The sequence below is a fragment of the Aquarana catesbeiana genome, linkage group LG06 (assembly GCF_042186555.1).
Source record: "Aquarana catesbeiana isolate 2022-GZ linkage group LG06, ASM4218655v1, whole genome shotgun sequence".
NCBI classification, from domain to species: Eukaryota; Metazoa; Chordata; class Amphibia; order Anura; family Ranidae; genus Aquarana; species Aquarana catesbeiana.
This window is the reverse complement of record NC_133329.1, coordinates 13,303,911-13,319,093: the sequence shown is the minus strand read 5'-3', so window position 1 is coordinate 13,319,093 and position 15,183 is coordinate 13,303,911. Positions and strand designations below refer to the sequence as shown.

At 46.1% G+C, this 15,183-nt stretch overlaps 1 protein-coding gene across 2 annotated transcripts in view; it reads left to right on the top strand.

Annotated features, from left to right (window-relative positions):
* LOC141148159 (caspase-7-like) overlaps positions 1–15,183 on the top strand; it is a 109,501-nt gene that overhangs the window by 24,021 nt on the left and 70,297 nt on the right. For both annotated transcript variants that reach the window (XM_073635341.1, XM_073635340.1), the window contains exons 4-5: positions 5,650–5,690; positions 11,338–11,473. In XM_073635341.1, the coding sequence (XP_073491442.1) occupies positions 5,650–5,690; positions 11,338–11,473 (177 nt within the window). The remainder of the gene's footprint in view (positions 1–5,649; positions 5,691–11,337; positions 11,474–15,183) is intronic.

Below are 15,183 nucleotides of genomic sequence, written 5' to 3'. Positions count from 1 at the left end.
TAAAATGCATTTCTTTTTCATACATCATGGGACACAGAGCTCTGTTCATTACTTCATGGGTTATATCTCACCACCAGGTGATTGGACACTGGCACGCCCTAATCACAAGGTAAGTTCCCCTCTTTTTAACCCCTCCCATATGGAGAGTACCTCAGTTTTTTTTGCCAGTGTCTAAGGTGTTGGTCACGGTTAAAGAATGTGCTAAGAAGAAGCTCCACTGAGGGCCCCTAGGGGGGGTTAAGGAGCTACGCAATCGTATCCATCCAATAGGGCAAAATACAACGCCAAAATGGATGGTACCCGGACATCATAGAAGAGCGAGGTTTTGCCTGTAATGTCTCTCTTAGGAGGACTGGACTCTGGGATCCAGCACTTTGTGACACGTATTAAAAAATGTCCGAAGGTTTCTGGCAGAGTGCTCTACGGATAAAGGGAAGAGGCTTCTTTAAGTAGGAACCCAGAACCCTGAAGGTTGGCACAACAAAGCCCGCTGTGATGGGTGAAGGCTGGATCTGTCTGGCCCTCAGCAGTATCCTGCGGCGTAGATAAGGTAAGCAAAGTCAGTTCTGTGAAAATTCTCAGCGTCACTTCTGTGAGTAGCATGCCTTGCCTGTTTCCACCACTAGAGGGAGTAAACTGACATACCTGGTGTTTTTTCTTACATGCTCTCCAGAATGAAGGCTCAATGTAGCCGGTCTGTGGATCTGCTCACACCTTCCGCTGCAGGCTCTACCACGAATGTTGCAAGGGGGGGTCCCGCACTGTCTAGAGTCCCACGGCGGTCCCCCCAGGTCAGGTCCTCTCTCCCACATCTACCCGCTTGCTGTGTTAAAAACCCCAGACGCTGAGAGCCTGTAACCAGCGGTGGGACACAGAGAAGCTTTGGGGCACGTAAGCACCTCCTAATGTGAATTGGATACAGGCATACCAAGGCACCTACTCAGAATTAGGCTGTGCATAATAGCAGGCAAATTTTTATTGCCAGACTAGGCTCAGCAGTTAATGCACTTGTAATAGTACCTCTGCTTTATGCTTAGGACTATGTCTCCCATAGAAGGACTTCAGGGGCAGGGAAGAAGAGTACTAAGGTGTCGCTACCTGGATCTAGAGGTTCTAGACGGGCCCGCATAATACCAGCCTCCCCTGAGAGACCTGAGGTGGCCGCACAGAATGAGCCATTGCCCCTGTCAGGCCTTGCAGCCTCTCCCAACCTGGCAGCTCCTGTGTATGTCACTGAGGACACTTTTTCAGCAGCATTGGTTGGTCTAGAAAAGAGGTTAATTGCTTTATTTTCAGCACCCTCACAGAGAAGCAGAAAGCGGGGTAAATCCCCCTTCCCCTGCTTTGGGGTCCCTGTCAGACGACCAACAATCTGATTAAAATGATGATGTTGATCATTCTGGGAACCAGGAACAGGAGCAGTCGGATGAGTCAGGGGATGAGGAAAGGATCCCTTCTTCCTCTCAGGCCCTCAATACAAGTGCAGTACTATACAGAAGATGTGTGTGAGGCATACAAACTGCCCTCCTCTGAATCAGCCGAGTCCCCTGTTCCCTCCTTGGGGTCATTGTGGTCCTCGCAGGCTGCGTATACCTTCCCGGTCCCTCCTTTACTGGAAAAACTTATGTATGCTTACTGGGATCACCCAAGCAAGCTGTTTTCTCCTCCCAAGAAGTTTTCCCTTCTTTACCCAATGAAGGAGAAACTCACCAAGAAATGGAGTGTGCCAGCAATAGACGGAGCCATTTCTTCCGTGAATAAAAATCTGACTTGTCCTGTAGACAATGCTCAGGTATTTAGAGATCCAACTGAGAAAAAGCTGGAGTCTCTGCTTAAATCTTCCTTTATTATGGCTGGCGCTGTGACCCAACTTGCGGTAGCAGCAATTGGTATGTGTCAGTTCCTAAAGGATCAGATGAAGCAGGTGATTAAAATCCTTCCTGCTGAGCAGGCCAGAGATTGGTTGGACCTACCAAAGGCTTTATGTTTTGCAGTGGATGCTATTAATGATTCAATTCAACAAGCTTCCCGCCTCACTCTCCTGCTGGTTCACATGTGCAGGATTCTCTGGCTAAAACATTGGTCAGCTGAAGCTCCATGCAAAAAGCATTTGGCTGGGTTCCCCTTTCATGGGGAGAACTTATTTGGGGATAATCTAGAAAAATATATCCAGAAAATTTCTAGTGGTAAGACTACCTTGCTGCCAGTTAAGAAGAAGAGTAAACGTCCCTCTTTTAAAAGGTTCTCTTTCCCCATACCTGGCAGCTACAGCCTCTAGGCAGTGGCAGCGGCCTCTCCAGCCAAGTACAAGAGGGAAAGGCCAGGCCCAAGGGAAAAAGAAATCTTGGGGCCATAGTTCTGCAATGCAGAACCCCAAGGCCTCCTTATGAAGAGGCGTCCCCGCTCGGCCGAGTGGGGGGAAGACTCCTGCAATTTTCAGAAGTTTGGCGGAACCAGATTCAGGACAAGTGTGTAATCTCCACAATGTCTACAGACTGGAATTTCGGGGGCTCCCGCCATCTCCCTTCCTAAGGTCAAATGTTTCCAAGGATCCAGTAAAAAGAGGCCCCTTGTTCCTAGCATTGGATCACCTGTTGTATCAGGGGGTAATCATAGAGGTTGCCCCAGAGGAGCAAGGTTTGGGGTTTTATTCAAATCTCTTTTTGGTTCCAAAACCAAATGGAGACATCAGACCTATTCTAGACCTAAAAGATCTGAATCAGTTCCTGAACATTCGCTCTTTTCGCATGGAGTCGATCCGCTCAGTGGTCTCCGTCCTACTAGGCGGAGAATTCCTGGCGTCAATAGACATCAAGGACGCATATCTACATGTACCAATTTGTCCTGCTCACCAAAAGTTCCTAAGGTTTGCGGTAGAACAGCACCACTTACAGTTTGTGGCTCTACCCTTTGGTCTGGCTACTGCACCTTGGATTTTCACAAAGGTTCTAGCCCTGCTCCTGGCAAATCTGAGGGCACAAGGCATAGCCATAATGGCATATCTGGATGATCTACTTCTGGTAGAAGGATTGGTTGCACGCTTAAACCACAATGTGCTCAAGAAGGTGGAATACCTAGAGCACCTAGGCTGGGTCCTCAACTTGGAAAAGTCATCCTTGCAGCCCCTAAAAAGTATTTAGGTATGGTCATAAACACAACCCAAAATGGGGTATTCCTGCCCAAGCCCAAAGTCAAGGCTTTGAAAGAGTTAATCTGGCCGGTCAAGGCAAAGAGGTAACCTTCCATTCGCCTTTGCATGAGGTTGTTGGGGAAGATGGTAGCCTCATTTGAGGCCTTCTCTTATGCCCAGTTTCATTCAAGACCACTGCAAAACTGCATACTGTTCGCTTGGAACAAGAAGGTCCAAGCCTTGGACTTGCTGATGCGGCTGTGGTCGGAAAGCACGGCAAAGCCTCAGTTGGTGGTTGCTAACCAAAAATGTACAAAAGGGGAAATCCTTCACCCCAGTTACCTGGAAGGTAGTGACTACAGATGCCAGCCTTATAGGCTGGGGCGCAGTCCTAGAAGGAGCAACGCTCCAAGGGAGATGAAACAGAGAGGTGATAAGGGCGCTCTGGTGGAGGTGGGTAGCTGGTCAGAGGGATGATAGTGATGAGATGGCACTTCTGGCAGCACTTTGGTTAGAGGAGAAGCAACTCTGAAGATATAAAAAAGGAAAAGAAAGGTGCCTCTAAGTGCAGTATGTCAAATTTAATAAAGTGCACAAAGGGTTAAAAGCACTTACAAGATTGTTGAGTGTTAAAAGACATGATAAAATCAGGAGTCCTCATCTGTGGCATGTGTCCATCCTCAGCACGGTGGTAGAGAGCAGTGTAGAGCCGTCCAGCAGCTGTAAAGCGTTCTCATGCGTGTTGGAAAGAGGAGGCAGCAGGGAAGCCTGTATTCACTGCGGGACACACAAGGCTGATGGTGTCAGTGTAGAGAAGGGGTTGGTAACGCGTTTCGGAGCATTTGCGGCTCCTTCGTCAGACCAGTGCTGAGGATGGACACATGCCACAGATGAGGACTCCTGATTTTATCATGTCTTTTAACACTCAACAATCTTGTAAGTGCTTTTAACCCTTTGTGCACTTTATTAAATTTGACATACTGCACTTAGAGGCGCCTTTCTTTTCCTTTTTTTATATCCGCTCCAAGGGAGATGGTATTGCATTTAAGGCCACCAGTTAAGTCTCCCTTATGTCCATGGGACTTAAATTTAGTCTTGGGGGTCTTACAAAGACAACCCTTTGAGCCGATGTGCCATGTTCCTTTGGCTCTCGACTAGAAAATAGTTTTTTCTAGTTGCTATATCCTCTGCTAGAAGGGTATCGGAATTGGCAGCTTTTTCTTATAAAAAGCCCTCTTTGATTCTTCACAAAGACAGGGTGGTGTTGAGACCCCTTTCCAACTTTTTTGCCTAAGGTGGTCTCAGGGTTTTATCTGAATCAAGATGTGATCCTACCATCTTTTTGTCCAGATCCGCATTTTGCGGAAGAAAGATTATTGCATTCTCTAGATGTAGTAAGAGCAGTCAAGTTCTATTTGAAAGCAACTGCTCAGATATGGAAAACTGATGTTTTGTTTGTGCTGCCAGAGGGTCCTAGAAAGGGCCAGGCAGCGTCGAAATCTACTATTTTTAAGTGGGTTTGGCAAGTTATTATTCAGGCCTACGCTTTGAAGAAAAAAGGATCCTCCTTTTCATGTGAGAGTGCACTCGACCAGAGCAGTAAGTGCTTCATGGGCAGTGCATCACCAGGATTCAATGGCTCAGATCTGCAAGGCTGCCACCTGGTCTTTGGTACATACGTTCACAAAATGTTATCAAGTTGATGTAAGGGGGCATGAGGATACCGCCTTTGGGCACAGTGTGCTGCAGGCAGCAGTGTAGATCTTCACGTCCTATGGTGGTCTACTTTTTTGATCTGTGTCTCCCTCCCCTCGAGTTATGCATTGCTCTGGGACATCCCATGAAGTAATGAACAGAGCTCTGTGTCCCGTGATGTATGAAAAAGAAAATAGGATTTTTATAACAGCTTACCTGTAAAATCCTTTTCTTGGAGTACATCACGGGACACAGAGCTCTCTAATTTTTGGGTTTGTATATATGTGTTCAAGTCTGGGGTACTTCTTTGCTACAAAACTGAAGTACTCTCCATATGGGAGGGGTTATATATAGGGGAACTTCTCTTGTGATTAGGGTGTGCCAGTGTCCAATCACCTGGTGGTGAGATATAACCCATGAAGTAGTGAACAGAGCTCTGTGTCCCGTGATGTACTCCAAGAAAAGGATTTACAGGTAAGCTGTTATAAAAATTTTACGTTTTTGGTTGTAATATGACAAAATGTGGAAAATTTCAAAGGGTGTGAATACTTTTCAAGGCACTGTACATTTATGAGTACCTCACAGTATCTGTCTCTCAGTATGTTTGGCCTCATGCCTCACTGTATAATGTTTTCTGAAAATTTTTTTTATTTTAATCTGTTGCAAATTTTATGTCTACAAGGAAGTCTTTATCACAACAATCACTGGATGGGAGATATAATGTAAAAGTGACTCCTCACCACAATTGTATCTGTGTAGGATTGGATTGACACTTCTATATATTTTGGATTGTGTATTCTGACATCATTATTCTATTTCCACAGAAGTTCGGAGGCCTAACCAGTGGACTAGTCTGTCTCCCATGGTATGTAAATCTTCATCATGTATTAACTTTGTAATACACTTTCAGCAGGGGCATGATATGATATCAGTGAGCCTGTGTGAAAGATAAAAAGTGGGCCCTAGGCATTGATAATAAAAAAAGGCAGAGTGCGTAGCACATTGTGGGCATGGCTTAAATGGTGGCTTAAATAGATAGTATGTGTAGGAGAGGAGTGTGGAGTTTATGGAGGTGGGTAGTATATGCAGGAGAGGGATGCAGAGTGTATGGAGGTGGGTGGTACGTGTAGGAGAGGAGCGCAGAGTGTTTGGAGGTGGGTGGTATGTGTAGGAGAGGGACGCAGAGTGTTTAGAGGTGGGTGGTATGTGTAGGAGAGGGACGCAGAGTGTATGGAGGTGGGTGGTATGCAGAGGAGAGGAGCGCAGAGTGTTTGGAGGTGGGTGGTATGTGCAGGAGAGGAGCGCGGAGTGTTTGGAGGTGGGTGGTATGTGTAGGAGAGGGACGCAGAGTGTTTAGAGGTGGGTGGTATGTGTAGGAGAGGGACGCAGAGTGTATGGAGGTGGGTGGTATGCAGAGGAGAGGAGCGCAGAGTGTTTGGAGGTGGGTGGTACGTGTAGGAGAGGAGTGCGGAGTGTATTGAGGTGGGTGGTACGTGTAGGAGAGGAGTGCCGAGTGTATGGAGGTGGGTAGTATGTACAGGAGAGGAGTGCAGAGTGTATGGAGGTGGCTGGAATGTGTAGGAGAGGATTGTGGAGTATATGGAGGTGAGTGGTATGTGCAGGAGAGGAGTGTGGAGTGTATGGAGGTGGGTGGTATGTACAGGAGAGGAGTGTGGAGTGTATGGAGGTGGGTGGTATGTACAGGAGAGGAGTGTGGAGTGTATGGAGGTGGGTGGTATGTATAGGAGAGGAGTGTGGAGTGTACAGAGGTGGGTAATATGCGCAGTATGGTGTCAGTAGTTCTTTATTTTTATTTTTTTACAATTTATTTTTTATTTTTTCACTAACTGCTTTTTGGGGTCCGGTGGATGGTTTCAGAATTCTTGTATTGTTTATGTTTGTATTCTTTTTTCTCACAATAATTGGTGGGGGGTGGGGGTTGTAGTGCACGGTGTCAGCGTTTTTGTTGTTTTTATTATTTTGTTATCTATTACTTATAACAATTTTGTTTTTTATTTTCTTTTGAATACATTTTAAATATTTTTTTTCACAGTGCTTCTGGCGAAAGGGGGGGTGGGGGGTGGGGCAGTGAGTGGTGTCAGTAGAACAGTGGATGGTACCAATAGTTTTTTTTTATCTATTTTGTGTTTACAATTTTTAATTTGTTCTTTTTTTTCCACAATGCTTTTTGCAGGGGTGGGGTTGGGGTTGGGGCAGTGGACAGTGTTGTTAGGGTGGGGGGATGGTGGCAGTAGTTTATTTTATTTTTTACAATTTTATTTTATATCATTTTTATTGTAAAACTTTATTTTTTTAATATTTTTATTGAATTTTTTTTTTTTTTCTTATCAGCCCTGTTGGTGGGCTTTGATTAGATATCCAGAGTCTAAGCAGACCCCTGACATCCCCCCTTTAAGACAGAGAAAGGGACTGAGGACACAGATTCCCCAGTCCCTTTCTCAGCAACCTCAGTATTGAAGATGAATGAAGAAGAGACAGAGGCTCCCGTCTATTAATAAACTGAAGCATCGTAAAATAGTTTACTCTGCTCAGTTATCACAGTTCACAGGAGAAATCAGTAGCGTAACTGTGTCCAGTTCAGAAAAGGAAGGTGCCGGTAAATGACATATTTATCGCCTACTTCCCCAGCTCTCCATCCCGACACATCCCCCACAGCCGGCGGGAGAGGAGGGAAGCTGGCTGCGGGGCGGCGAGGGGGGCTGAGGAGGAGTACACCAGGGCGGCGGAGTACACCAGGGCGGCGGAGTACACCGGGGCAGAGGAGGAGGACACTGGGGTGGAGGACACTGGGGCGGAGGAGGAGGACACTGGGGCAGAGGAGGAGGACACTGGGGCGGAGGAGGAGGACATTGGGGGCGGAGGAGGAGGTCATTGGGGGTGGAGGAGGAGGACATTGAGGAAGGAGGAGGACACCGAGGCGGAGGAGGACGACATCAGGGGTGGAGGAGGAGGACATCGGGGGTGGAGGAGGACACCAGGGTGAAGGAGGACATCGGGGGTGGAGCAGGAGGACATCGGGGGCGGAGGAGGACACCGGGGTGGAGGAGGAGGACATCGGGGGCGGAGAAGGAGGACATCAGGGGCAGAGGAGGAGGACATCAGGGGCAGAGGAGGAGGACATCGGGGGCAGAGGAGGAGGACATCAGGGGCAGAGGAGGAGGACATCGTGGGCAGAGGAAGAGGACATCGTGGGCAGAGGAGGTGAACACCGGGGCAGAGGAGGAGGACACCGGGGCAAGGGAGGAGGACATCAAGGGCAGAGGAGGAGGACATTGCGGGCAGAGGAGGAGGACACCGGGGCAGAGGAGGAGGACACCAGGGCGGAGGAGGAGGACATCGGGGGCGGAGAAGTACACCAGGGTGGAGGAGGACACCGGGGCGGAGGAGGAGGACATTGGGGCGGAGGAGGACACAGGGAACATTTCGAGATGATCAGTGCGTTGGGGAACAGCTGTGAGCACCAATCTGTCTGTATAGCTTTTTTTGAGCTGACAGCTGTGGGAGGGAGAGAAAGAGAAGTGGCTGTCAGCTGAAAAGCTGTACAGGGAGAGCAGTGCTCACAGCTGTTCCCCACCGCACTGATCATCCCTGACTCTCAAGGGACAATCGTCCATGTGTGTAGGGTAGAACAGTGGGCCCCCCCCCCCCCTCTTGGGGGCCCGTGTGCAGTGAACACCCTGTACACATGGATGATATGCCACTGACTTCCAGATGTCTATTTATACCCAGTAGTAGTGTTCTCCATATATATCATCTTGTACCCTCAGACATTGGTGATCTGACTATGGTTACCTGATGACTGCAGCAGTTCCCTAAATGTTATCTCTTTAAATACAATGTGGGTACAGAAAATTTCCTGTTAATCCTACCAGAGATCCAATGGGGTCTACAGAACTCCACCTCTCTGTCCCTATCCACATACATACATTGAGTTCTTCCCAGTAAACATTTCTGCTGCCTTGACTGCCAATGTGCATGAGGCCTTAAGCCCAGGCTCACACACAGGGAGAGATCTACTAAAACTGGAGGTCTCAGAATCTGGTGTAGCTGTGCGTGGTAACCAATCAGCTTTTATCTTTGTTTGTTCAAATAAGCTTGGACAAAACAGCTGATTGGTTTCTATGTAGAGCTGCACCAGGTTTTGCACTCTCCACCTTTAGTAAATCCCCCCCACCCCACCATGTGTAGGCAGTGTTGCCAACCATCAGTATCAGTAAACAAGTACTTTTCTCCTGCCAGTAACAGGAAAAGTTTGGCAGTTAAAAATATGGCTGTGAAGCTGAGCTCAGAACTGTTCATGCACAGTTCCGGTCTGGAGCCAGCCGAGACCATCCGAGTGCCCATACAGTGTGTTCGGGTGGCACGGGGGGGGGGGTCTGGCGGAGGCGGTGTCTGAGCATGTGCGATTGAGCTGAGCAGAGCGGCCAAAGCCTTGTGTCAAGGTCTGAGGGACAGGAGCAAGGCAAGCCAGGAGCAGGACTGTCAGTGCTGTTTGGACTAGAGTGAACTAAAGGGACCACCTGGTGTGGAGAGAGACTGTCACTGTGACCAGTGGCAGCTGGTATGTTTTTTTGGGGGGGGGAAACCATCACCCCCTCCCCAGGTTGCACTACCAGCCCACCCCCGTCTGCCAGTCGGTCCAGCACTTACCCCATCTAGGTGGCAGGCAGTGGATTATGGGCAGCAGCTCCCATGTCCTCAGCGTGGCGGGTGGCTGGCAGCGGGCTGTGAGCTCCGGTGTCCTTTCCTCCACGGCTTCTCCATGCATGTCCTCTCTCCGCCTCCTTCTCGTAGGCGTCCAATAGGATCGCCTGACATTTTGGCCAATCGGAAAACGGGTCTCAGACCCACTTCCTTATTGGCGGGGAGGAGATTTATTTATTCGCTATTGTCACAAAACTGGGTGGGCTTGGAGTGCAGAGCTCTGCGCCCCAAGCCCACCCTTTTTTTGAAGCCTATTAGAGCTCTAATCGTGCTTCAAAAAACAGTTCCCTCCCATTAGAATCCATGGTCCGGTGTCCTGCATGTAGATCTGGGGGCTGGATGCATGGATGGGGAGGGCGCCTGTGTGCCCCTAATGGATGGGCTGCCACAGTTCAGGAGGGGACGTGTCATGTCAGTGATCTGTGCTGCTGCACACTGCTGTCACTGTGAGTCAATTTCATGTGTGTGTGCCACCCATTCTAATCTCTTACCCTCCTTAGTCCTGTCCCTGAGCTACTTACTTACTATATCGAAAATAAACTAGGAAATTTTATTTTTTGCCCTAATATCTACCTTAACCACTTTAGATCCACGCTATAGCCAAATGACTGCTACAGTGCGGATCTGCTTTGCCGGGAGGCCGTCAATAGATGCCCTCACCTTTGCACGATCCCCGTGCACCGTAATCAACGAGTCACTGAGATTCGGGTGATCACAGATCCGAGTAAGGGGCTGTCACGGCCCCTTACCACGTGATCAGATGTCAGCCAATGATAGCTGATCACGTGATGTAAACAAAAGCTTGATAATCTTTTTTTTCTCCTTGCACTGACAGCGCGAGGAGAAAAAAAAGCCGATCACCGGCTTATGTGCAAGGGACATCGGTCCCGAAGAGGAAGAGGCAATTCTGCCTCATCTGTGCCCACCATTATCACCTGTCAGTGAAACCTGCCAGCGCCACCTGCTAGTGCCCATGATTGCCACCTATCAATGCCCACGAGTGCCACCTATCAATGCCCACAAGTGCCACCTATCAATGCCAATCAGTGCTGCCTATCAGTGTAACCTACCAGTGCTGATCAGTGCCCATCAGTGCCACCCATCAGTGCCACCTCTCAGTGCAACCTCTCAGTGCCGCCCACCAGTGCCACCTCTCAGTGCCCACCAGTGCCGCCTATCAGTGCCCACCAGTGCCGCCTATCAGTTCTGCCTTATCGGTGCCCATCAATGCAGCCTCATTAGCGTACATCAATGAAGAAGAAAAAATTACCTGTTTGCAAAATTTTATAACAAAATATAAAAACCACAGAGGTGATCAAATACCACCAAAAGAAAAAAATGATAAAAATGTCCTTTGTGTACAGTGTTGTATGACCGCGCAATTGCTATTCAAATTGCATCAGCGCTGAAAGCTGAAAATTGGTCTGGGCAGGGGGGGGGTTTAAGTGCCAAGTAAGCAAGTGGTTAAATCACATTGCTGATTGCATATTGTACTTGTTTGTAGCCTAAATACTGAAATCTGCACTGAAAACTGTACTTTTGTAACTTTTGGAAATCCCAAGAAAAAGCATGGCTGTGCCGGAAATTTTGGGTCTAGTGTCAGGAAATGTATATCTTTTAGGTTGGTAACACTGCTATTGGAAGAGATCAATCGGAAAAGAAATTGGTAATTTGTCAAAGTGTATACGAGTGCTCAACAATACAAAACCAGGAAATAAAGAATAACAATGTTTTCCCGATATCTGAACTTTTTTTTCTTATGATTTCGGTTTGTTTCTCTTTTCCAGAAAAAAACTAAAAATGACACAGAAATGCCAGCCAGCCAGAATTGTGATCTTGATATCCTGGAACTTCAATATTCAATGAATTACAAGAAGCTGGGCACGTGTATCATTATAAACAACAAGAACTTTAAGAATAAAAGTAATGTCATTCTTTTCATTTTTCACCTGGAACTCTGAATTCTGCTGATAATTGTGTCTGTTATATAACAAAGGGGAAACCCCACACACACCTATAAGCCTATATGTAGTCATATATACATACAATATACAGTTGGTATCATTGGGAGGAATAGTGTTCCGTTGTTTATACAGGCGGTTCCTGGGTTACAAACAAGACAGGGACTGTAGGTTTGTTCTTAAGTTGAATCTGTTTGTAATTTTGAACTGGTACATTTTGTAAGTGTAGCTCCAGCTAAAAAATCTATTTTTAAGCTTTTTGGAAAACATAGGGAAGGGTTATCACCCCTGTGACATTTGTTTTGCTGTCTGTGCTTCTCTTCAGAAGATTTCACCTCACTTTTTGTCCCAATGACAAATGTTTTTTGAAAATTTGGGTTTTTTTGTGGCACAAGGATTGGTGATAATCATCAGTGGAGACACCTTTTTCCCATATTAACTCTAATGCTGCATACACACGATTGGAAATGCCGCCAGCAAAACTCTGATGAAAGCTCTTTGTCGGAAAATGCTACCGTGTGTATGCTCCATTGGTCTTTTGCTGGTGGAATTCCAGCCAGCAAAAGATTGGGAGCATGTTCTCTATTTTTCGGTCGGGAAAAGTTCCTATCCGAAAATGCGATCATCTGTATGCAATTCACACGCGCAAAAAATGACGCATGCTCGGAAACAATTTGACGCATGCTCGGAAGCATTGAACTTCATTTTCTCGGTTCGTCATAGTGTTGTACGTCACCGTGTTCTTGACGGTCGAAAGTTCAGAGAACTTTTGTGTGACCGTGTGTATGCAAGCCAAGCTTGAGCGGAATTCCGTGGGAAAAACCCTCCAAGTTTTTTCTGACGGAATTTCCGATTGTGTGTACGGGGCATTACAGGAGAGAATTTCCCTTCCTAGGGGTAGATTTCCTCTCACTTCCTGTTGTCTCCCTCCGTTTGTAGGTCGGATGTTTGTAAGCAGGGGACCGCCTGTATCAGTAACAGTAATTATGCCTAATTGTTGGTATCAGTGGGGGGAATAATGTCTTGCATCAGTGGAATTATAAATCCCCCAGTTTGGAGACCACTGGTCCATCACATAAAATCCCAATAAAATACATTTAGGTTTTTGGTTGTAACATGGCAAAATGTGGGAAATTTAACAGGTATGAATACTTTTTCATTGAACTTTATGGCCAAAAGTATGTGAACAACTGACCGTCACACCTGCTTTATTGTTAACCATTTTGCTGCCAGGTCTATATGATGTACTGACCTGCAGTCCAGGGATTGTGTGTATATCTGGCCAGTAGACTGTCGTGAGAGGAAAACAGTCTGGTGCCAGATTTCTTTCACACAGCTGGTAACCACTGCCCCCCCCCACCTACTGAGCAGGAGGGCTGCCTGTACTGTCTTTTTACAGACATGCACCCCCCGCACTATGTGTCCAGGGCAAGCGTTACTATAAGACAGTTTAAGCAGCTGCCTTAGGGTACCAGGATAGGGGGGTGGACATGTTTTTTTTTACACACTCCCGGTCGCTATAGTGGCCAGGAGCGTGTGTACTTTAGTAAAAAAACGATGGTCAGCTTTCATGTGGATGTTATACAAGTGGCTGTGAAGCCGCCTATCACTTCCACCACCATCACCCCCCACACACCATGTTAACCAGGCTCCGCTGTCCCACCTGCAGGCCCGGTGCTGTCATAGCAGGTGTCAATGGGAAGGACAACAGGAACCCAGCCTCCCTTATGTACACAGACCAGGAAGTGACACAAATAGTGGAATGTGGGTCGAGTGTCCTCAATAGATATGGCACCTCATCCCGAATATTAATTGTAACAAAAGGGCGAATGGGAATTGGGATTATAACGGTGCCTAAACAATAGAAATTATAAATAGTACTTAAACATTTATATTGTTTTATTACACACATATTTATTACATAGGATACAGTCATGGGTGCATAAAAACAGTAGAGCAATAATATAATATTTAATACTGGCCCAGGGTTTTGACGGCCTACTAAGGTTACAGGTCAGTAGTCCCTACATGTTTCTCCAAACGGTTTCTTCAGGGGAAATAATCATAACCAGCATTGTATAAATAGCTCTAGAAAAACAGAGATACGACATATTAAATAATCTTAAACAACATACATTGTAATTTTTTTTTATCAATAAATTTTTATTGAGTATTTCAAAAAATAAACAAGTTACAGAACATAAAAGAAGGTAATAGTGATATACACCTTAGTTTGATATACATCCAGAAATAGTGTTCATGAAGTTAGTTTTCAGTAATTAATCTATACCTACAGATAATGTTAATACTATGAAATAACCTCTTGTGTCATCAAAATCAGAATCAATAGGGCCATATAGACCAACATTTGTCGAATGTCGCACATTTTGATGAATTTATCGCTAGGAGACGTTCAAAAGTATAATTCCTGTTAACAGCTTTGATGATGTCTGTTATGTTTATGTTGTGAATTTCCAGTTGCGTAGGATTAGTGATCGTGTCTCTAGCAGTATATGTGTTATTACATGTCTAAAGTCTGTGTGAAATTTCTCCATGTTTAAGTGTAAAATTGCCATAGCCGTGTCTGGGGGTGTGAGCATTCCAGTTATAGAGGAGAGTAGTTTAAATACTTGGTACTATATACTTTTCACTGTAGGGCAGTGCCAGAGCATGTGTAGAAGGGATGTCCGCATGCTCTCCAGCAAAGTGGTGAAGTTCCAGGGAAGTAGTTTGCTAGCCTATGTGGGGTGTAGTGCCACCTATTAGCCATTTTAATTGCCAGTTCCCAGTGCTTAACACAATGAGAAGCTTTGTGTATTGCCTTAAATGATTGTTGCCATTGTTCTGTTGAGAAGGTAATTCCTAGTTCCTCCTCCCATTTTTCCAGTGCTGTAGTTTTTATGAATGTGAGTTTATCCCTTATGTGGCTGTAGAAAAAGGATATGCCTTTTGTGTTACTGTCAGCAGTTGAGTAGAATTACCATAGTTTGCCTGGAAGGGTTATAGTTGGTCTAGTGTGAGATTTAAGGAGGTGTGTGATCCCCAGACATGTGAACCTCCTATCACTCGGAAGGCTGTATTGTGTCATGATCTGATCGATAGATTTGAGTTGTGGTCCATTGTAGAGATCTAAGATATGTGTGATACCTTTGTGTGTCAGATTCTTTACCTTCAATAGTGGAATCTTTGTCTCTAGTAGTGTCAGGGGTAGGTTGTAGTGTATCTCCTGTATGTCTTTATGTTTCTGTTCAAGTATGAATCTCCATGCTGTTAGTGATATCTGCATTGGGGGAGTTAAGGATTTCATGTTCCATGGTAACCACCTATCGCTTAGCAGTAGTAAAGTCAGGTCGTTTGTCGGTGCTAGTGCTTTTTCAATGTCCACCCATAATGGCATGTCATTGGTTTTGAACCAGTGTTTGGTCTGGTCTAATCGAACTGCCCAGAAGTAGTCATATATGTCCACTAGACCCGCCCCTACTATTTTTCTGTGGGATGTGAGGTTATTTCTTGAACATCTGGGTTTTTTATCATTCCATATATATCTCCAACCTGGATTCATTATACTGTTTATATAGTGAAGAGGAATGTGGATCAGCAGAGCACAGAATATATGCAATATTTGTGATAATACCATCATCTTTTAGGCTGTAATTCTACCAAGCCATAAAA